The sequence below is a fragment of the Agelaius tricolor genome, unplaced genomic scaffold (genome assembly GCF_023055355.1).
Source record: "Agelaius tricolor isolate 1412-34295 unplaced genomic scaffold, bAgeTri1.0.p SCAF_8, whole genome shotgun sequence".
Classification (NCBI taxonomy): Eukaryota; Metazoa; Chordata; class Aves; order Passeriformes; family Icteridae; genus Agelaius; species Agelaius tricolor.
The window spans coordinates 27,760,409-27,784,182 of NW_027269268.1; the positions used below are offsets into that span (position 1 = coordinate 27,760,409).

The window sequence follows — 23,774 nt, forward strand, 5'->3', positions numbered from 1 at the left end:
TTTGTCACAGACCCTTCTGTACTTTGAATCTGCTTGTGCCAGTTTTCAACAGCTTGAAGCTTTTGCCTAAACATTCATATCTATTTTACTCTCTCTTTTAAAAATGAAGAGCGTTCCTGAAAATTCAGGAATATTGTTTTCCTTTTTTGGTGCCTAAAATCTACAGGGAAACCTGTACTGTAAAATCCAGCTTCAAACAGAAGGAAAGTGCATTTATGGTTTCTTGGTATGTGGTGTGCCAGCCACTGGATGTCAGTGCTGCTCCACTGAGGAAAGGCTCCACTGAGGAAAGCTTTGCCTGCTTCCTTCCCTGAAGATCTGAAGGAAATTAGGCCATTGGCTTTTGTCACTCAAATACCTCAGCAACATTAACATTTCTTGAAAAAAACAGCCACAGAGATTAAAACATTTATTAATTGCACATATCTAAAACAACCACTTTATTTCAAACCTCTAATTCTCAATTCCAGATGAGGAAGAAGATTGTGCACAGGAATTACTGCAGTCTGTCAGAGTTTATGGGCTTATTAGACAGCCCACAGAGTCGGTCTGTGGGCTGTCTAATAAGTGAAATAAAGTGTCTGGAAAAAGCTGGAAGCATGATCTTACCAGAGATATAAATGTAGTGCTTCACTGCTTGTAAAGGGCACATTTAGCAACACCCAATTTGAGGAGATTTAAGTTGGCTGTGTAGCAAAAAGCCTGTCTAGACCTTTGGGTTTATGTTTCAAGACTATATTAAATTTTTGTGGAAGTGGAAGAAATAAACAACCAAAAGATTTGAATTCTTTTTCAAGGTTTTGTTTTTGTCCTTGAAGGCAAAATGAAACATTGTAGCTGTCCCTCTCTTTTTATTCAGAGATAAGCAAAAAAGTTTCCTAGCTAAACTGCAGCAGGTGCAGGTCAGGAGCACAGTGCAAGCTGCCTCAGCTCCTGCCTTCTCCTTTGAGACAAAAGTGCAATTCTGCTACCTTTTACATGGAGCTCTTGAATGGCATTCAGCTGCTATGCTGGTTTTTTTGAAAGTGTAAAACCCTGTTTTCCACCTTTTAACGTAACCATATCACCAAAATTAATACTGAGAATATACGTGTGAAGCAACACTGTTGTTATAAATCTGTTATGAAACATATTAAATTTTCCTTTTACACAGCCTACTTAACACACCTAGGGAGGGTATCCAATTTATCTCTGCAGATGCTAAGTAAGTTGTTGACAGCTTAAATGCTTGTGCTACAAGTGTTAGTACTGCAACCTGTAATCAGCTGCAATCTTTGAGAGGGATCTGTGGAAGGAAGGCATCCATGGCCTGAACCTTTTAAACAGCCAGTCTAGCATTCTTTATTGGTATACCAATACCAATATAATCATGTTGGTAACTATGATTAGCTGCAGCTACTTCAGGCATAAAAACTATTGAGCTGAAGGATTTTAGTCAGTAATTTGTATTTTTAAAGATAGTGCTGTTTCAGAGGTTGCTTAATGCACACCTAAGAAATGAAATGCCTCGTTAGATAAAATTTTGTTATAGTCTGTTTTGATTCTATAATTTTCTTCTCCCACAGGAACAAAATTAATGGTATACTTCTAGCAATGTCTTTTCTTTTCTGTGAGGTGATAAATGCATATTGATTCATTGAGAAGTGAAATGCATCCTTCACTAGAGAAACTCTTTAGATACCCATGGATCTGTTATGTGAATTCTTTCCATGTTTAACTGAATGTAGTTTTAGAAACTCCAGTAATCTCTGATGAGTAAGGTAATTCTTTTCAAAACTAGCAATGTTTCTGTGCACTTAAGCTTTTTATTGTGTAAAGACAACTATAACTAGGGAAGTTTGTGCATCTGTACGTTTAGAAGTTTTTATTTGTCACTTATAATTTCTTAATACATGACAGCTGTCCTTGAAAAGTCAGGATATCTCTAGTTGAGACTTCATTTGCTGAAAGATGAAAAAAGGAAGGATTTTTCCCATTGAAATCAAAAGTGCCATGTCTCTATGTTTGGTGATAGGAACTATATTATTATAGTTGGAAAAGGGGCTAGTGATCAGGTAGGGAAACTTCCAGTTAAGGAAATACTTGGACTGGTTGTAGGGAGTGAATAGTCTCACTTAGGGGTGCAGTTGGGGAAATGGACAATTGCAAATTAAATCCATTGTTGATAAATGTAATTTAGAAGTATTGGAAAGTGTGGAAGGTATTGGAAGTACTCACATTGCTTGTTTCTAGATCATCTCTAACCCCTCAGGAAAAAAGACCTGAGTTGTCTGCACTATTTTTGTTTGGTTTTTTTAATCCCTCTCTTTTCTTACATTTTTTCTCCATGTGTTATATCTTTCAAGGAAGGAGCCCACTGAAAATGGACCAGTCTGCTTTTCTTTTTATTTGACAGTCTGCTTTTCTTTCTCTTTTTATCTGTTTCTGTATCTGTGATGCACTTAACCTGTATTACCTTTTATATCCTGTCTCTCTTAATTCTGAAGGATAGCTGTCAGTGAAGATTTCATTTGCACAAGGATGCTGTTAAGCAGTTGTGTAAAAGACAGTGTGAAAACTAATAAAATCAACTCTTTTTGCAGATGCAAATACTGGCATTATGATGACAACCTGCTCACCTCCAGCGTTGTCATCGTCTTCCACAACGAAGGGTGGTCCACGCTCATGAGGACAGTCCACAGTGTCATCAAGAGAACACCAAGAAAATACTTGGCAGAAATTGTTTTGATTGATGATTTTAGCAACAAAGGTACATTTGGAATATTGACACACTCCTTGTAGAAAGGGAATTTTTTTTTTTATTTTCCTGAAATAGTTTTCTTCTGATTTATTACCTGCCATGGTTTGAGTTGACTAATGGGAGAAAAGATTGCTTCTTCACAGTCCTTTGAGTTCTCTACCACAGTTTTGGGTACTATGCAGAAGAAAGCTGGGATAGCTAGTATCTCTCTTAGCTCTTGTGAAAACAAGTAGTTTGAAGAGTATCAAAGGGGTTACTCCTAACAGGCTTCCTTTATTGTGTAAGGTAATACAGATGTCTCTTTTTTTAACTATGATAAAAATCTACCTAGGCTATCAAATTATCCAGATTAATTTTCAATATCTTTTTCATTTCTAACATCCTTTTTTAATTAAATATCAGATTAAGCTGCTTATTGTTTCTTATTGAGGGAAGAAAGCTTTTAAGAATTTGAATATGTTTTAATTTCTGCCTTTCTTTGAGTCCTGCCAACATAAGTCCAGAGATTTTCTTCTTTCTTTGTAATTTACATTCTGATCTTGGTTTATTGTCAGGATGCATGTACTTGTCTTGTAAATGTAAGCATACACTGTTTTGTTTTTTTTATTTCATGGTGGTATTGTCAACATTAATGCAATACAAGGTCGAATACAAAGAGGAACTGAAAGTGGTCTTCTAGAGATAGAAACTGATTGAGACAGGGGAAAACAGACTGTTTTCAACTTTAAACAAATTTCAAAATAGTGCATCAAAGCTGCTCTTTCTGAGCAGCTAAGATTTTGTTGCAGCATGGTTCTTGAAGAGATATTGACAGAGAAAAAGAGGAGACACATAAATAAAAATATGGTTTTTACTGTGTGGGATAACAATCTCTTCCAGACAATGTTGGTGATGGCTGTGAGCAAAGGCAAGTTTGGTCAGGGGCACAGGATACTCTCATCTTTGTTTTCACATGGATTGTGTAGTGGCATAACAAACAGATGACTGTTCTGAAACTCTCCTTTTTATTAAATGATCTGGGCTTCTTCCAGTTCCAGAGCTGTTTTCTATGGGTGTATTCACTACAAATTTTAAAAATTATCTCATCACATAGCTGAGGTAGTCTTTTTTGAGTATAAGCCACTATTAAAAATAGTTATTGTGTGTTATTTTTTGCATCATACCTGTAGGTAGGTAGGTATCATTTTGTTTGTTTTCACAGGAGAGGGCAAGTTACCTGTATTATAAACTTGACTACATTTGACTTAGTCAAATAAAGATGCTGAGTGCTAAATTATAGTCTTCTGTATCCTTTAACAGCTGTTGAGAATTTGGCTTAGATATACACACATGCTATAAACCAAAAATATTTTCTCTCCTAAGGGATATGATTTTAATAATTCAGTCAGCAGACATATGCTGTGTTTTAGCTTTTCAGCTAGGATCATAGCTTTCCTTCAGAGTTGTTCAAGGATTGACTTAGCTGTATAAAGTAACTGTGACACTGGTTGTGTCTAGAATACTTACCAGATTTTTTACTAATGATAGGTCTCAATGTTTGGGTTTCACATGACTTGTAGCTGACTCTGTCCCAGAGTATATGTAGTTCATGGAATATGTTTGTCTGGTGTAGAACTTGTACTATTTTTCCAATATATGACATTTGTTAAACAAAAGCAGTATTTTTAAAGATTTTTTTTCCTAGTACAGAACATTTTTGCTTTGTTTATAAATGAATGGTTAGCAGACACAGCTAGCCTGCACCTAAGATCCAGCAGACCCTTGACTCTATATTTCTCACACTTCAATTTCCCAGATAACTTTCTTAAATCAGAAAATTCAATAAAGAAAGCTCAAGGTGCAGTTTTCTCAGGTATGGGTGGCTGGTAAGACAAGCATGGACTGGAATTACTCTGAACACCTCACTGCAATTGCACTAGTTCACCATAATAATTCTTCAAATTGCTTTAGGCTATTACTTGGTAAATATAATTAACTTAATTTCATTAATTCAGTTTATGTTCTAGATGAAAAATGGCCAAGAGAGCAGAATCTTGCTCTACTTCTTTCTCCTTAGAGAGAAGGATGAGCTAGTATGGGCTGCAAAGCGTGCCAAGCTGCCTGAAGAGTTCTCCAGTTGTTAGGAGAGCTGCAAAATACAAACACTCTTAATCACAGCAGAGCTTCTGGTAGCTTTTTGCTTTTTCAGCCAGAAGAAAAGTCATGCTGACAGCACAGATACAGGATTTTCTTCTTCCCCACCTGCTTTCAGGCTGCACTTCATGTCTGCCTTTCCACCCAGCAGACCACCTTCTGCTCTTGGAGCCACACATGCTGGGCTGGCTGGATGTTTGCTCATGTAAGAGTGGCTGTCCTTATTTCTTAGCTGCCACCCTCTCAAGTGACATGAAATTAAAATGGGGTACAGCAGTTGCAAACACTTCTAAAGGCTGGCTCCTAAAAACCCCTGCCTGTCCTTCCTTACGAGAAATCCTGTTTCATCAGAAGGGAGTTACAGCTGCATAGAAGCTTATATATGTTGTGTCTTACAGGGAGGAACAGTTGCAATGCTTGGAAAATGGCCTTTTCATTATAATTCTTAGTATAAAGTCAGTTGGGAGCAGTACTTTTGCTGAATGACACTCTTTCCTTTATCTCTCCTGCAAACAGCAGGGTTTGACTGTGGAGAACTGTGCAGAGATATGTGCTGATTTCTACTCTGGTGTTTTTTTTCTTTGTCAGAGCACAAAGAGAACAGTAACAAGAAGATTGCCAAGCTAATTGAATGATTCTATCTCCATTTTCTATGGAGACCTCTGTATTAATTCATGTTAGAGTCCAAGATATGTTGCAGCAATTTCTACCACAGTGTCAATGAGGCCAGGCAGTTACACATGAGGTTTTGGGACTTTTTTCCCGTTTTTCTTCTATTCTCAATAGAAGCAGTTTATTCTTCTGTGAATGCCAGCTGTATGAAGGAAACAGCTGTTCTGGAAGGGCAATGAGAATTCATAAAACTATATTTTCTAAAGCTTCCTACAATTACAGTTGTGTGTATGGGTCTCCAGCACTTATGTATTTTGGCCCCAGCTTGCTTGTTTTCTGAAGCACAGAGGCCAATATCTCATCTGGAACTGCCTTTGTAGTCCATGCACCTGTAAAGGGTGGCTGTGAGGTAAAAAATACCAGTGCTCCTAGTAGCATTTAAAGGCTTTGTCTAGCTTTTGTGTTCACTTATATGTTCTTTATTATTCCCTGTGTTTCCACCTGATGCAGCATCCCAGGAGATAACCAAAGGGGAAGTAATGAGCATGGGCAGGCAGCAGTATTTTTGTTAACCTCTGGAGTGGTGCTTGCCATGGGGAAACTGAAGCAGTAATCAGTGCTTGTGTTGGAGCTGAGACCCCACCTCAGCTGTATTACAGCCCAGGGTACTCACAGGCAGGAGGCAGCTGCTCTAGGGAGCACCTCTGATACCCTTTTTCTAGTTCTCAGACTGCTGTCCATGAGTTGAGGGAGAAAAAACCTGCTTTCCTCCTCCTCCTCCTCCTCCTATCTCTTTGTAATCTGCAGTGCCTAAGATCCTTTGGAGAAACCATGTGTTTTTAAAAGACACTGATTCATGCTTTAATCATGCACTTAGACATGAGAGAGGAACTCAAACAGGGGAAGGCCAGATTGCTGATTATAATATTTTGAAAGGTAAAATATACATTTTTGAACAAAAACCAGATTGCTGTAAGGCTGCTGACAGATGTCATAAATACACACTCTAGGTGAACAGAATTTAATGCTGGCCAAACAATATTTTTGACTGTAAAAGTATCGGGATTTTTTACACTACTGTCATGCAGGCTTTGTAGTATGGGAAGGAAGAAAATTTCAGCTTTCCTGTGGGAAACAGCACTTGCTGCTAACCCTGGCATGGTTTCAGATAATGCACTGCAAAGTCCTGAGACTTGTACTGTAGAAAAGCTTTACACAATCAATATGACAGGTTTTTACAGCTCCCTGTGAGCCTTACATAGTTGAACGTTTGATAAGTAAAACATTTGGCTTCATAGGCAGGAGCGCTGGAAATAACTTCAGGTTTTAAATCTTTAAAACATTCCTGACAGTCCTTCTGTAACACATACTTGGAATTTGCAGCATAAATAATGGTGTGGTATAAAGATTCTCTTACTACCACTTCAGGATGACCTCAAAACTCTGTTGATTTTATCCTATAAAAATTTATATCACAGCTATCAAATAATATATTCTTTATTTATTACATGGCATGTTCTTCTGTACAGCATATGTGATAAAATTGTTCTTTCTCTAGTTTGACATTTGTGTAACCTTGAAGTTTTCCTAATGCACAAGGATTTGCAAAAGAAATTTTTAAATTGTGTGGGAAAGGAGAATACATTAAACTTGGTTGAGAAAACTTTTTCTTTTATAAAGGTGGAGAGGAAGGATAATAAGAGTATCAAAAGATAGTGATTTCTTTGTTCTTTGGTAGAATTGCTGAATTTTCTATATTGGAAACTTCATTTCCAAGAAACACCATTTCCTTTTCAACTACGTGTAGCTTTTTTTGAAACTATTTTTTAAATACTGCTGACAAGAGTACAAAACCTACTGAAACATAAGTTGTGGAAGTCTCTAGACTTCATCATTTTCATTCAGGTTGCAGGAAGTGTTTCTGCTGAAGTAACCTGATGGAATGTTGCTGCTGAAAGGGACATCCTCCTCTACATGTCCCCCCCATTCTGTTGGATCAGCACTATGCCTTAGGATTTTAGCCTTTATATTTTTCAAATCCTGTACTGCATTAGTGCATAACTCTAAACTCCATTTGAAGTGTTAGTTAATTGTCTTCATTTTTGGTCAGACAAAACAATCCCTCTGGGCCTGAGATTCAAGGGTGCCTTACAGCCTCAGGCCCCAAAAAGTATAAACAGAAGTGAACTGGGGAGAGCAAACTGGGGGAATATGACTTCATCACCTGAAGCTGTGATTGGAGGATTAACCCCTGATCTGTAAACGGACCAAACTTGTATCTGTCTGAAAAACTCATGGCCATCATCCCCCTTGGGTGTAGCCTCTCTTGGAGGCTTGGACTGCCCAAGGTGTCTGTATTGAAGGCCTTTAATAAATACCCACTTTGTTCTCTAAGTCCTGCCTAGCCTCTGTTCCAGGCAGCCACTCCCAGGCACCAAGCACAGGAATAGTGGCAATCAGCCCCTCGGAGCTGGTGCAAAACAAACCAGGGCATGGGTGCCTCAGCTGTAGATTAGGTGACTTATTTTGGTTCCCAGCTGAGAGAAACTGAAGCTGTAGACAATTCTTTTGAGCCTTTGAGTACAAAAATAGATTTTTAACAAACACAGCAGCTAAATCAGCACAGCCACAAACAGCAGGCACCTGATTACCAGCCTTTCTGCCTTCATGAATTTTCTCAGCAGAATCATCTGGGCAAAAATGCTAAGCAACACTAGGATCCTTTTCTCAAACAGTGTGGCAGGAATGTGGTTTCCAGAGAAGTTTGGCCCAGACAAATACAAATCTGCAAATACAAATCTGAAACCATTTAAGCATAGCTCATCTTGATTCTTGTGTGGTTACTCATCCTTTTACTGATGGAAGTCCCTTTAGCTAAAGATTTGTTTTCTTCTCAGTATGATGCACTTCTGGCCCTCCAATTATTCTCATTAATCTCATTAGAAGATCATCCTAGAACCTCCACAAGAGGGAACAGGTCTAGATGAAGGAGAGCAATAATTTGAACATGGTGAGACTCTGCCTCAGGTTTCCAGATTATTAATAGACTCACAGAAAACTTTGTGAGGGTGAAAGTGAGTGAAGGGAAATGTTTGAGTGAAAAGTGGTGCCTTCAGCTGTACATGTGACATCACCTGATGAAGAAAGATGTGTGCTGAAGTGTAGACACTTCCCTGGCTGCTTGGAATGCAGATGAAAAGCTGAAAGCCACTCTGTGATATGTACAAGTGAGTGTGGGTTGTCCACCCAGCTCCCTGTGGTGTGGCCAACCCCTTCAGCTGCCGTTTCTTCAGATGTGCCAGACACAAACCTGTGCCATGAGGTCAGTGGTCTTGATCTCCTCAGTTTTAGTGTTTGTGAGTAGTTGAATTAAAGGTTCTTGTAAATGTCTGTAGATATTTTTGGTTTATATTAAGAGAACAAAACTCTTTTCTATTAAACCTCCCCAATTTTTTTTTCTTTGTTATCTGATAGCACACTTACAAGAGAGGCTGGATGACTACATAAAGCAGTGGAATGGCCTTGTAAAGGTATTTCGAAATGAGAGGAGAGAAGGTTTGATCCAAGCTAGAAGCATTGGAGCCCAGAAGGCTAAACTTGGACAGGTAGGAGCCAGTTCACTCACAAGTCTGTTTTTTTTCTTTTTGGGGGGGAAAGGTTGTGGTGGCTCCAATAGACATGTGGAAATTATTGATATTGTTTTAAGAAGAGATTCATTTTACTCATTTAATCTTCATTTTCTTGTTTATAATATAAATGTTTCTCAATGTAAGGAAGCTTAATTAAGTAACAATGTTGTACACAAAAATATAAGTTACTTCTTTTTTTTCTTCTTTCAAAGGTTTTGGTTTACCTTGATGCCCATTGTGAGGTGGGAATTAATTGGTATGCACCACTTATAGCTCCTATATCTAAGGACAGGTAATGTTCTCCTGTTACTTCCAGTTTCTGGCCTTTTAGAAAGTAGAAGTCACAGTAAAAATCTTCACTTTTCAAACTGCAGTCGATATGTTTTATATCTATATCAAGCTACATCAATATTTTCCATGTGATGATTATATTATCTCCCAGCATAAAAGATACATAATGAGGAAGGAATATAGTCAGGGAAATTAATCTCCAGGCAGTTTATTTTAATAGACATACTGAATATTTTGTCTAGTGCAGATTATATGTAACTCTTGCCTTTTACAATGATCCGAGGCACTGATTTTGAAATGTTCTAGCTGAATAAGGAGCATGATTGAACAAAATAACAAAAATCTGTGGCTTTTGGTAGAGAAAAAATAGCAATAAATGTTTTGATTTAATGGGAGTTTAAAGCCTCTGTGATCTCAAGAGTTTATGACTTTCTCATCTTTGGTCTTGATGTCTGGTCGTATTTGTTTCCTCTGAAGTGCTTTGGAGCATTGTCTGCAGCAGAGTGAGGCCAGGCTTGAGCTGTCTGTGCCACTGACCCAGGCACTTGCTGGGAGTCTGTGAGGGGTGCCAGAGGAGAGACATCCCCAGGGCTTTCCTTCCTTCCAGCTGTTGAAATGTTGTTGTTGCTGGGTGCTACTGCACTCTTGGCTTGTGTGGTCAGTGCTATGTGTGTTTAGGAAACCATGTACAGGATTAAACTCTTTAATCCCATAAAATAGCTCCTTAATCCTAAAAACTATTTGTTAACCTGCCATGCTACCAGAACTCTCTTGAAGAATTTGGGTTTGTGTGTTTTAAAGGCTGTAACTAAACCAAGACTAGGGAGAAGATGGAAATGCCTTTGTGCTCCCATTGAGTGTGTATTGCTGTTTCACACAAGAAAGACTGGTGAGAAGAGGGGGTTTTAGAGGCATCCTCCAGCACTGCCCACAGAGGGGAAGGCTGCAGGATGATGACCAGAGGTGCTGAGACACACAGTGCCAGCAGACAGTGCTTGGCAGCCTCCTTCCATGCCCTGGTATCCAGGGTGCAGCCTGCTGCTGCTTCTGCCTCAAAGAACAGCAAGGTGTTAGCATGTGTCTTCCCCCCTGCCTTTTCTATCTCCTGGAGCTTCATTTAAAAAGCTGGGAGTGCTCCAGCCTGGGTCGCTGGGAAACTCATTTGGAAAATGTGGGGAGAAAAACAAGATAATGTCTTTTCCTTGGTGAATATTGTGTGTGATAGATCACAATGAGGAGAGTATTACAAATCAAACAGGAAGAATTCTACTGAAAACTGCTTCTAGGAGAGCACTAGTAATGTTTTTTTATCCTTAGAGTTTGGTGGGTTTTTTCAGGGCATTTGAATAGGACAGTATAAGGAAAATCTGTGTTAACACTAGTAAAAGCTATGTGTTTATCTTACTTGTTGACAGCTAAGATCTGATATGAATAGAAATTACAGGAAATAACTGTACTGTGAGAACCCTGGCCTCATGAGGGCTCCTCTGTTTACTCCAGCAGTGCTTTATTAGAAGACTGGTATCAAGAATTCCACATAAGAAAAATGTACTGATAAAACAATTGATATATTAGCATCTCAAACATAACTTTTCTGGTTTTAGAACATCTTAAAACAACGTAAAGAAAAGACCATCTCTTTTTTCTTCTATTGAGGGTTCATTTTTTTAATAGTGTGTTTACAAGTGACTTTTTATATACAGTGCTCTATGAACTTAATTAATGGTGTACATTTCAGATTAGACAGATGACTCTTCTGAAATTGTATTTTGCTCTTTCTTTCCCTTCTATAAATGTTTCAGAACTACATGTACTGTACCTCTAATAGATTACATAGATGGGAATGATTATTCCATTGAGCCACAACAAGGTGGGGATGAAGATGGTTTTGCCAGAGGGGCCTGGGACTGGAGTTTGCTATGGAAACGAATTCCGTTAAGCCACAAGGAAAAGTCCAAACGAAAACATAAAACTGAGCCTTATCGGTAAAGAGAGCTGTTTACCTACTGTGAATCCTAAGGAATGATTGTCTAAACCCTGTCCTTTTTCCCTCCCCCCTGTCTCCCCACGAACCTCGGCGGGCGCACGCGTGCCCCGCGCCCTGCCCGTAACCGCGCCCGGCCACCCGCCCGCAGAACCACATGCACGGTGCCGCTCATAGATGTCATAGATGGCAACTCTTTTAAGATTGTGCCACAAGGGGGTGGTGACGAAGATGGGTTTGCTAGAGGAGCGTGGGATTGGAGTATGCTATGGAAGAGGGTTCCCTTGACCAAGAGAGAGAAGGAAAGCAGAAAGACAAAAACTGAACCGTATCGGTAATCACTAAATCACTTACCCGTTTCTTTTTTTTGTTTCTGAAGTCAATATTGATCCACTAAAACTTGCATGTACTTCTAGCCTGAGCACCTTCACGTTTCTAACCACACTAGCTGCTTTGTTTAGTCAGACCTGTTTGCCACAACTGACTATTCGCTCAAAATATCTTTGCTACCTTGTGTTGCCTCTCTGGTCCTGCTCTTGTGTGGTTAATAGGGTGCACATTAGAATTTCTGGGTTCTGTTTGGCAAAAGATTGTATAATTGTATATTTCCCTTTGTTGCCAGGGAAAACTTTAATAAGCTGTGATATTTTTTTCAAGCACTGTTGGAAACAGCAGTGCTTGTTTAACAATTTGGTTTGAAATAACGAGCATGCTGGAAGTATTTCTGATAGATGGTAATGCATAAAATCTGTAGCCTGCTGTCATGGCCTGATGCATGCATACAGCTGGAGGATTATGCATGTGTATCAAAAAAAATCCCTTTTGTCATATATCTGCCACTTGCTTCACAATGGATCACATCTGACAAAGAAGCATATTGTTTAAGAATCTTGGCTAGATATTTCCTAAGAATTTTAATTTAATACACATACCATTAAAAAAAAAAAGGAAGAAAGATAAAAACAGCACCTTTTATTATGGGAAAATTACAATAATTTTCATGGAATTTCTGCCTTTTTATTATGCTTTGTAGTGGGATATGTTTTCTTCCCAGAAAACAAAAACTGCCTAGAAACCCTAGCTTAGAAACTATGGTTTCTGGATGGGTTTGCAATACTGGGAGACTGTGGTTCTGCTGGTTTTTTATTACTTTCCCCTTCACACTTAACTAATCATTTTACTTCATTTGAAAGCAATCTTCACCTCTTCAGAATCTAATGCCCTCTATTGCTTCTATATATGATTTAAACATCGTAAGAACTGATGTTGGTAGTTCCCTATCCCCACCCATGATTGTTCTTTGGTAAAATGGCAACACATGCAAGCAATATGAAGCTTTGATATGTTTTGTGTACAGTTTAAATAATACCATTTTCTGATGAGGCTGTCCACATTGGAACTTTAATATTCACTTAGAGGGGGATAAACTATTTCAAACATTGCTGTAGTGTTCTGTGTTTACCATCCAAACAGGTCTTAAAATCGTTTAAACTGTTCCCAGAAACACAGAACACATGTTCTCAGAATGTTTTAAAAGATGACTTTATTTTCAATACCTTCAGATGTACAGTGCTTCCTTTAAAAAGAGACATGCCCTGCATCTGTTTGTCTCTAGGCTGTGTGCCTTTTCTTGCAGCAATACCAAGGCAAGTAATACCAAGTAAAAGTCTTGCTGAAACCATAGCCAGGATTGCTTAGCTTAAAAAGAAAACAAAAAGATCCTCAACAGCTTAAAGCAGCTAGGAAACGTTTTTGTAACGTGAGAATTGCCCCAGGACTGAATCCTTCTTTCAGTAACAGTGCTTACCTCTTTGTATCCTATGAAGTAAACTGCCTAGCTTATGTGGCTCTTACTTTAACACACTTGGCAGCATCTTGGAGGCCAAGCCTGAAACTGCAGTATCTGAGGCTTCTCCACTTGCCAAGTCTTTATGGTGCTGAGGAAAACCAAAAGTGCAGGAAAGCTGTGGTGCTGTGCTGTGCAAAGTGCTTTCCCCTGCTGTGTCTTCTGGCTTTTTAACCCCAGGATGCAAAAGCAGTGTTGGAGGAAAATACTGCAGGCAGCAAGTAGAAAGGGACATGTAGCAGTACTTTGGCATGTGATCACCTAATTTGGACAGCAACTAAACTGATAATTAATTATGCTGAGAGTCAGCACACACACCCAAGCAAAGCAAAACAAGGAATGAATTCACTCCTTCCCATGGGCAGGCAGGTGCTCAACTGTCTCCAGGAGAGCAGGGCCCCATCACATGCAATAGTGACTTGGGAAGACAAACACCATCACTCCAAACATTCCCCCTTCTTCCTCCAATTTTCATATGTTGAGCATGATGCCACATGGTCTGGAATATCCAGCCAAACTGTGGTCAGGAATATCTGACCAAACTGTGCTCAGTTTGGGTCACCTGTCCTGGCTGTGTCCCCTCCCAGCCTCCCATGCACCCCCAGTCTCCTCCCCAGCATGGCAGGATGAAAAGCAGAAAAGGCCTTGGCTCTGTGCAACCCCTGCTCAGAAATAACAAAAACATCTCCCCATTATCAGCCCTGTGTTCAGCACAAACCCAAAACACAGCCCATGCCAGCCACTGGGAAGAGAATTAACTCCACCCCAGCCAAAACCAGCACAAGCTGTAATCCAGACCACAGCATCTTTTTGACACATTAAAACTTGCTAATTGAATCATGGCATATGGGAAGGGATTTACAAAGCCATTAAAAGGAAAAGGGTAACAGCAAAAAGACTAAACCAAAATGGAAACCTTGGACTACTTCATCTAGACCCTCTTTAAAATTTTACCGAGTATAGTGTAAAGTGTCTCCTAATAGGACAAAAGGAGCTAGAAGATCAGAAAGCTGGAAAAACTCTGTTACTTGTTTAATAGACAATGAGTTTCAATGTGGCAGCTCTTCAGACCATAAACCTGTTTGCAGTTTCATATTATCTCAAAAACTAGAAAAAATTTTAAGAGAGAAACATCTCATCACACTGATTCTCATCTTGTTTTTTATTTTAATAGAAGGATGTTGACTGCCTGAATGGAAAATTCAGACCAAAATTTTCTATAATCAAATTCATTAATTAAATAAATTACTTGTAGAAGAAAACTCACAACATAATAAGAAACTGTGACCTCACTAAAAATTACATAGATGCCACTTCAGAAAATTGCTGCAAGCTGAGGACAAAGCTTTATGATTTTTCAGTGTATTGCCATTTACCTGATCTTTACTACATGTTAGCTGAATTGCTTTCTTCCCTAAAGCTTTCTCTGAGTGCTATTGTTTCCTTTTGGAAGAAGGAGTTACACTGTCTTCCTCTTCGCAGGTCCCCTGCAATGGCTGGTGGATTGTTTGCCATTGAACGAGATTTCTTCTTTGAGCTGGGTCTCTATGATCCAGGGCTTCAAATCTGGGGTGGTGAAAATTTTGAAATTTCTTACAAGGTAACACCAATATTTGAGAATTAATTCAATTAGATAGATTTTTTTTTTTCTGTAAATACTTCTGTTTGGAGTTTAGACAGACCTACCTCTTCCCCATGAAGCCCAGGTTTTGATATGAGGAGATGTGACAGAGATGTGTCTCCTCAGTGTTTCCTTGTGAACTTTGGGACAGAAGTGTTCAGAGAGGTGGCTTTGTGCTGAAACTCAAATGATCCGTAATCTAGGTTTTGTAAACAGTTTGGGATTGCACCCCTAATTGCCCAAATATCCAATATAAAACCAGACTGGCAAATTTTATGGGAGGAAACTGAATGTTCTCATAGTGAGTATAGAAAAAAATTTCCAATTAAAGCAGTATTAGAGAACAAGTAGTCCTCATAGTCCTCAGCTTATGCATGTGCACTTGGAAAGTATATAATGGTGCAACAAAAGTAATCTGCTTCCTCCCTGCCATTTTTGTGAGTGAAAAATTATTTCATATGCTTTTCAGCATTTCAAGAACTTCTTCATAAGAGAAGTCTTCATAATTGAAATACTAACTGCATAATTCATAATCACAGGGAGGATTTTACTTTCACTCCTAGGCATACGCATGCTCTTCAGTTTGCAGGAAACACAAGATGATCCATTAGCTTCTTGTTGCTTCAGTATTTGTAATGGCACAAGTGCAGGCAGCAGGAATCAGGCCCGATGAACAGACCAAAGTGAAGATGTCTTATAGCCTCAGCAGCAATCTGTGAAATCGTAGCTGAATTTTACCAAAAGTACATTCAGAGCTCCCTTAGTTACTCTTGCTCTGAGTTCTTTACTCTTAATAACAGTGGAAAGCTTTTCATGAGTTAGAGAAAAGCCCTGAGTGCACTTGCTCAGCTGTAAATCCATATGCAAAGGGTATTTATTGAAGGTTATGCACACAGGGTCTTTATCTATGTCATTCTCCATCTTGCTTAGATCAAAATCATGACTGAAATTACTTACAGTAATTCTGTGATTGAAATGCTCATTATGTAGACACCTCCAAAGTGGTTTCATGTAGATCACAACCAATCTTCAGAAGAACTAAACATTTATCAGCCTTACTCACTCCTAGATAGCAAATAAAATTAATATCCTTGCATACCTGAGGAGGTTTTTTGATGAAACTTTGGAAAATTAATATCATGATGCAATGAAGAAAGTAAGATACTCTGTCCATCTTCCCTGATACTGGTAAATCATATGTTTAATCTGGAATTTAGAATAATTTGAAACATTCACAAGGTTTGCTTGAATTAGAATTTGGTGCTACAATTAAACTTCTCCAAACTAGGAGCAACTAAATTCTGATTTAAGTATATTTTCTTTTCCCCATTAAGGGATTATCCAAAGATACGTGAGAGTGGGGGAATTTCAGAATGGTATTTTTTTTATTTTCAAATAGTTCAAATATTTTTTTATTTTCAGCTACTGTAGTCAAATAAATATCTGTTTCTGCTTGGAGCAATGAGTTAGCTAACACATCCTTATCTCCTACTAATATTTATTAAGAAAAACTTAAATGTGAATGGGCATCTAACCAAAACCCATCTTATTGATGGCATGTGAATTACTTCAATAAAATCAAAATATCAATAATTCTGTCATCATAAAAATTACCCAGTTCCTGATTTTGGGCACTCATTCATTACCGTTGTTCTGAAATAGTGATGGAAGGAGATGCCCAACTTTTTAAAAAGCTTTTTTAAAAATTGCTTTAGTTGAGTAACTTCCTGGCTGAGTTGAAAGTGTACTCAGTATACCTCTCATTTCAAAGACCTATTTTCTTTATGCTTACATCTGGAGCAAAAAATATGTAAATATATGATAGCATAGTAAGAAATGCAGCTGACATTTCTTCCATAATTTATTATCTATTTGTCTTAAATTCCTGTGCATATATATTAATAATACCTTTGTTTTACCTTGTAGATCTGGCAGTGTGGGGGAAAGCTGCTCTTTGTTCCCTGTTCTCGTGTTGGACACATCTATCGTCTGCAGGGCTGGCAAGGAAATCCACCCCCTGTGTACGTTGGCTCTTCTCCTACATTAAAGGTACAGCTCTAAAGCAACCTGGAAGGTGGTTTTTGATTTCAGATAAGAACAGTTTTAGATAAATGTGTATAAATTACCAGTAACAGTTTAGAGAGCTCTTCATCCAAAGTGATTTAGTATCTTAAGCTCGGATGGTCATCCCCACAGGAGAGAAATCTTTGTGTTAATCCCACTGTTGTTAAGAGTAGAGAATCCTGGAACCTATCTTCTTGCTCTAAAGCCTTGCCCCACTACCTTTGAGGCACAAAAGCACTTCCTCTTACTTAATGTCAGCACCTCCAGCCTTTGCTGCGCTGTGCCCAAGTGTGTATGAACAATTCTAGTAACTACAGCACACTCCTGGAGATGAAGATCATGGGTTTGAAATCCTCTTTTATCTTGATAAAGACAGGTATGATTCTAGGCCAAGTTAGTGAACTCTGGAATCTAGCATCTCTCAGACTTTTGTGTCTGCATTTTTTAATTAAGAAGCAGTAAATGACACCTGGGAAGATGGTATGCTCTGCCCTACATCATGAGGCTTTGCAGCTCCTCAGGTACCCTGCAGATTGTAGAAGTGTTATTCAAGCCCTGAAATTAAAATTAGACATCAATTCCAGAAGGCAAATGAGCCAGCTCTGTATCTGAAGAGAGAATTTGAATCAAGAAAAACTGTTTATATCAGTTTTCATCTACCAGCAGGGAGAGAGACAACCCTCCTGTTAAGTTTTTCTATTGCCCAGTTTAGGCTTTCTCTTGGGCTCAGTTCTGGCCATCAGTAAATCCCACTCCCAAAGACCCAGCTCTTTGTAATTAATTCCAATCCCAGAACAATCTTCCTAGACAATGAGTACCTGTACGGTTATAGAGTTTGGCTTGAGCCAGCCTAACTAGCCACTTCCAAAGGCAATGTCCCAGCCTAGCTGAATGGTAAAAACTATCCTGGCATACACACCCCCACATCCCCACAGCCCCCAAAAAAGTCCCACATTAGTAATGTGAGTTGATTAACATTTTGGTGAAACAAGGACTGGGACCAGTACAAGGGAGCCCAGGGGGACATATCTGGGGTTAGAGACAGAGGAGTGGGCAACAGGACAGCAAATGATTGGTCTATTGCTCAGTGCAGGCAAGATGCTAGTTTGCCTTGTCTGAAGTAATAAAAATCATTTTAGTGTTCTTAAAAGATGATCAAAAATATTTGTTGAATATCTTAACACCTTACGTGAGTCTGCTGGCCTGCTTACTGAATATAAAAAGCACTGCTGAGTGTTCTTAAATATTAAGTTCCGTCTCTGTACAAGGCAGGATGTAGAAATAGCTTTTCCCCTTCTTCAGGCACCCTCCTGTCCTCACAGTAAATGTCCTTTTTTTATAGCTTTGTTCAGTTTATGCCAGATGTGGATTAAAGTCTGAATAATTTGTGCCTTCAGTCAAATCTTTTAAGACTGTTTTAACATAGGTAATTACCACTAGAAGAATTTAACAAAGTGAGGCATCTAGAATGTGTGCATTCTATATAGAGATAGGAGTCATCAAAGAGAATAAGAAAGATGTGAGGGAGAGGCTTTTTACCAAGTGAGCTATAGGATTTTCCCCCTTCTCCAAGTAGCTGACCCATTTAAGACTGAATTTTTTTCCCTGTTAGTGGACCAATGCATATCATTCTCTTCATTCAAAATTGTAGAAGGTGAATAGAAACCATGAATTACAGTTCTAAGAGAAGCAAATAAATGCAACATGTTGTTGCACCCATTACTGAAAAGTCTTCATTTTCAAAGAAACAATCTCTAATCTTGGAAAAAGACTTTGCACTCACATTAAGCAGCCCAATTTAATTTGCTGGCTTCAGTCCTAAACTATCCCTTGAAAATAATATTCATGTGTCTTGTATAGTGTGCTGATAGTGACAGATTATTAATGCTGTATAACAATACTATGCTGTCACTTTCTAAGAGGATAAATCCTTAAATGTCTGTTATTAACAAGGAGTTACTTCTGGCCTGTTTTTGTGTGCTTTGAGGTCACAGCAGTGTCTTTATTCTTCACAGAACTATGTCAGGGTTGTAGAAGTGTGGTGGGATGAATACAAAGATTACTTCTATGCCAGCCGGCCGGAGACAAAGGCGCTGCCCTATGGAGATATATCTGAGCTGAAGAAATTCCGTGAAGATCACAACTGCAAAAGTTTTAAGTGGTTTATGGAAGAAATAGCATATGATATAACTTCTTATTACCCCTTACCACCCAAAAACGTGGACTGGGGAGAGGTAGGTACACCTGTGTATTTTAGGAGCTTTTTTAAAAAAAAAATTATGAATTCAAAAGGAAGCAATTGTGGTTTGCCATATGAACAGGCTATTTAATTACTTCTGTACTAAGCTATATGATATTAACCAGAGAGCTATAAAGATATAACCCAGGAAAAAAATTATATCTACTTTTGCAGGTGTGATTTTTTAATTAGTTCCACAGATCCTTGAAGGATAATTTATGTCTAGTCCTGTCCAAAGCACTTTTTTCTATAATTAGAATTTAAGTTTTTTCAAAAGGAAAACATTTGAATCCTGCATATAGGAGTATTGGTGAAGATTGATCAGTGAAAATATCTTTTGTGTGAAGGCCTAGAGAACAGATCATTAAATCCAGGTGGAGTTCATTCTGGAGTTCATTCTGCCTGTGTTTGCCAGACTGGGATGTACTCATGCATTTACAGCCTCAGCTAGCCCCTAACCTGCATGTAAGGATATTATATGATTCTGTCACCATTGTTTCCAACATCAGTGTATACAATTATGACTTCACTAAATTAAGAATGTGGTTGCAAATGCAGCACTTTCAAGTGGTTGGCAGAGGAAGTTGGGATATCACAGGTGAGTGCAGGACTCCTCACTGAACTCTGCCTGTCTCATTCTGGCATTTAGCCCACACCTTGGCAAGCACATACTGCAGGTCTCCTGCCTGCTTTCAGATTTTTCCCCCTCTGCAATTGATTACTTTTTTGCCCTGTCTCTCCTATTTATTTCACTTTTGCAGACTGTTGAGGGAAATTAAGAAGATCTTCTTACTAGCTGAGGAGAACTCCTGTGTCCCCCCAAATTTAGCAACCTTCTTTCCCAAGATATGATGAATATGATACATGGTTTTGCAACTTCAAAAGCACGTTAGAAAATACAGATCTCTGCTGTCTCCTATCACCGAGCAAGTGTCACCTCTAATTTCTTAATGCTAGAATTAGTGATACAGAGCATGTGTGTGGTGAAAGGGGGTACAAATAATCTTTTGTCTGACAGACCAGATGAATAATGCCACCTTGATTTCTTACCTAAAAGCTCGCACAAAGCATCAGCTACTATATGAGCCTTAGACCTCCTCAGGTGTCTACATAAAGAGTTTGGAAGGGACACTAAATATTGCTGTTCACCAAGGTGAAAGCATCTGAAAAGTATAAAATAAAACTGGTGACCTTGCAGGAAATCATCCCTGATAAAAGCAAGTGGGTCTGGTGAAGCAACAGGAAAATTCTGAGTTCAGAGACTTCTCTGAAGTTTTCTTCTTATGTAGGATAACTAGCACCCTCTTCTTCACAGGCTGCTAGTTATCCTACATCTGAGAAGTCCTGTCCCTCCTCCTCCCATTTGTAGCACCACACTGATTGCATTTCCAAACTCTAGGGTATGAAAGTGTGGGTTCATCTTCCCTAGCACTCCCTGGAAGAGTCTAAGCTTAGTCCTTCAGACTTTTCATACCATTACAAAGAGGAAGGAGGCTCTGGCAAAGAAAATAGGTCTGGAAAAAATGTTATTTGTGTCATAAAATCTTTGTAAGGCTGCTTGTTGGCCCTTCTGAGAAGGGAGTGAGATAATCAGCAGTTGAGACGTGCTTTATGACAGGACTTCTGTTCTTTATCCCTGTGCCTCTCCCTCATCAATTTTATTTCTTTTTTTTTTCCTGTGTAATTGCTGCTGCAGAAAGTCCATCTGAGCAGCTGGGTCAGTGGGCTGTGTCTGGCTGTGGGTAATTGCTGCTGTGCATAACTCCTCTGCATCCTGTTTCTCTTCATCCACAAGTGAGAGCGACTTACCTGAGTCCCTGAGCTTATTTATGAAGATGTAGGAGATGGAACATGCTCTGATAGGAGAGTGCATAAATTAAAATACTTGGCAGTCCTATATTTAGGTGTTATTAATTTGGAATTGAGCTTTGCAACTCTGGCTTTATCAGCATACTGTGGGTCATAAAAGAGCCTGCAAATTAGCATGGGCAAGTGGAAGCTCCATCTCCCAGAACAGTTAACATCAGTACTTAAATTTCATACACGGGTTTGTCTAATCTCTCTGTCAGATACCTGTTTCTGGTTTGAGAGATAAGTGAGAATTTTCTGAACTCCTTAGTATTTATTTTTCCCTTGAGACTAACTCTGAGTGCAAAACCTCTTTTCCAGATTAGAGGCTTTGAAACCTCTTACTGCATCGACAGCATGGGGCACACCAACGGTGGCTTTGTTGAGCTTGGGCCGTGCCACAGAATGGGAGGAAATCAGGTAAGGAGCTTGGAGGCAAGTCTGAAGGAGAATTGCTTGCTGTGGATTGATAACAGGCAGGTTTTCTGTTAAGCCTGTACATCAAGTCACCTAGGTGCCAGCTACAAAAGTGGGAATTAGGGTTTTCTGGGAGCATACTGACATTGCTGAAGTACAGCAGTCTGAAAATACCATTTCAAACATAAATGGTATGAAATTGAAGGTAAATTCATAATCCATTCTTCAGGGAAAGTGGTACATGAAGAAGCAACAGTATCACTGCTTCAGCTCTTAGCATTGCTCCTGATTCACCACTTACCCTTATTTAATAATTAATCCTTCAGGAAAAAAAGCTTTACTGAAGCTCAAGTATGTGATGAAGTTGTTTTGGTCCAAGCTAAAACACTTTTATGCAGTAACTCGTCTTCCACTACATTAGAGAAGAAAATGAGCAGAAATTTATCTCTGCTTCATTTACAAATTAATTGACAGAACATAATTACTATTAGAGGGTTGCAATCAAAGCTTTTATTGTGTTTGACCTGTATCTTCACAAATGTGCCCACACTACCACACAGACATGCTGTTCTGTCTTTATATCTTCTTTTCTGGTTGGAAAATTTTTCAGAATTTAAAGTCCTTATTTAAGCCCATGTAAATTTAAACCAGGCAGTTTTTCCATGGTAATCATAAAATTGCATTTAGGATGATGTTTTTAAAAAATCCTATATGGATTAGCTCTTAGTAGCCCCTGGAAATGTCTCTTTTATTCTGATATGTAATGAAAAGGTTCCCTAAACTACTTTTTCTGCATATGCTACCCAAAAAACCCTGTTGCAATTATTCTGTAAGAAGTAGCCAGGATAATTTGTATCTGGATGAATTAGATTGATTTCCTCCATGGGTAAAATGCCAAAGTTTTAGTGTCGTCACATGAAATTACTGTCCAGGATCAAGGACTTGCTATCAGGCAACCCATTATAAAGATAATGGGTTGTTTGGCCATCAAATCATACAAAGGTCTGTAATTAAACACTTTTAGAAGTCTCCTTAATATGAATCCCTTTACCATTTTTGTCTTTCTGGTTAAGTTTCTTGGCCTTCTAAGTCCTACAGGAAAGTTAACCATGAAATTTAGTATTGTGATAGTAAAGGTGTGTTATGCAAAATAAAGAACCCTCCTGAAAGACAGGTGTAATAAAACCAGAAAATGTTTTGAATGTTATAATTTCATTGTATTTGCAGTGTTTATAGAATGCTCATTGAGTCAACTGTTGTGAAAATAGCTTTTTCTTTCCTGTTAGCTTTTCCGAATCAATGAAGCCAATCAACTCATGCAGTACGATCAGTGCTTAACTAAAGGACCAGATGGATCCAAAATTATGATTACACACTGTAATCAGAATGAATTCAAGGAGTGGCAATTTTTCAAGGTATGCAACAGATATATGGAAGAAAATACACTTTTAGATTTCATAGTGGGTTTTTTTCAGCTTTAAAATTTGTTTTATGTGTATCTGAAATTAAAGATCTGTAACAGGGTTGACTGAATTGAGTAAATTTTTAATGGCACATTCTCAGAAATACACGCATGCTAGAGAAACTTCCTGTAGTGAAAGATCCTTTTATTTAGTGAATCTAGTTGCTGTCTTCTATAGCAAAATCTTTAAGGAAAAGTCCATGAGGCTACATTTGTTGCCACAGAGATATTAGGAGTTAGCACATGTCTCAGAGGAAGCAAAGAGCATGTCCACTCCTAGTGACAGGCTTTATAAAAGCTTTTAGTGCCATCACCCTTTCTGCTTGTATGCTCTGTTTTAAGAAGGTCTCTGCTGGAGTGCATTTAGAAGCTAGGGTCAGTATTAGGTCTCATTTTGGGCAATCTAAATGAAGTGTTTCTCTGTTTAAAGACAAGATATTTTTAAGCCTACATAGAAGCAGGTAAATGTAAGATTACTCTGCCTTTTCATGTTGTCTTTGTCTTCAGTATTTCACTTCCTTTTCGTTAGGCATTCTCTAGTAACAATAACATGCTCTGTTCTTAATCCTGGGTGTGGTGCTGTTATAGTGCTGTTGCAAAATCTATAAATTTTTAATAAGGACTTGGAATGTTGGCTGATGTACATGTGAGGGCTGCTACAACCTATTTAGTTATTATATCTGTAAGTTCTCTATTCATGTAAGTTTTGTTAGTGTTGCTTTAAAAAATGCCTACATTTCTATTTCTTTTTGTGTCTTAAGAAAATGAGACTGAATAGTCCAGGGGTGACGTTATCCTTGGATATAGTCACATATAGCTTGGTTCTACATCTATGAAACTATTCCATTTTTCTTCAGCTTATATAGCTAGCATATTGCATATTTATTA

The 23,774-nt window shown here is 38.6% G+C and overlaps 1 protein-coding gene across 3 annotated transcripts in view; it reads left to right on the forward strand.

The window, feature by feature from the left end:
* GALNT7 (polypeptide N-acetylgalactosaminyltransferase 7) overlaps positions 1-23,774 on the forward strand; it is a 70,872-nt gene that overhangs the window by 43,140 nt on the left and 3,958 nt on the right. For 2 of the 3 annotated variants that reach the window (XM_071432074.1, XM_071432076.1), the window contains exons 3-11: positions 2,583-2,749; positions 8,960-9,090; positions 9,327-9,406; positions 11,208-11,390; positions 14,718-14,835; positions 16,783-16,905; positions 18,936-19,154; positions 21,329-21,427; positions 22,711-22,839. In XM_071432074.1, coding sequence (XP_071288175.1) covers positions 2,583-2,749; positions 8,960-9,090; positions 9,327-9,406; positions 11,208-11,390; positions 14,718-14,835; positions 16,783-16,905; positions 18,936-19,154; positions 21,329-21,427; positions 22,711-22,839 — 1,249 coding nt within the window. Of the gene's footprint in view, positions 1-2,582; positions 2,750-8,959; positions 9,091-9,326; positions 9,407-11,207; positions 11,391-11,540; positions 11,724-14,717; positions 14,836-16,782; positions 16,906-18,935; positions 19,155-21,328; positions 21,428-22,710; positions 22,840-23,774 lie in introns of all 3 variants that reach the window. The other variant, XM_071432075.1, reaches the window with a different exon arrangement.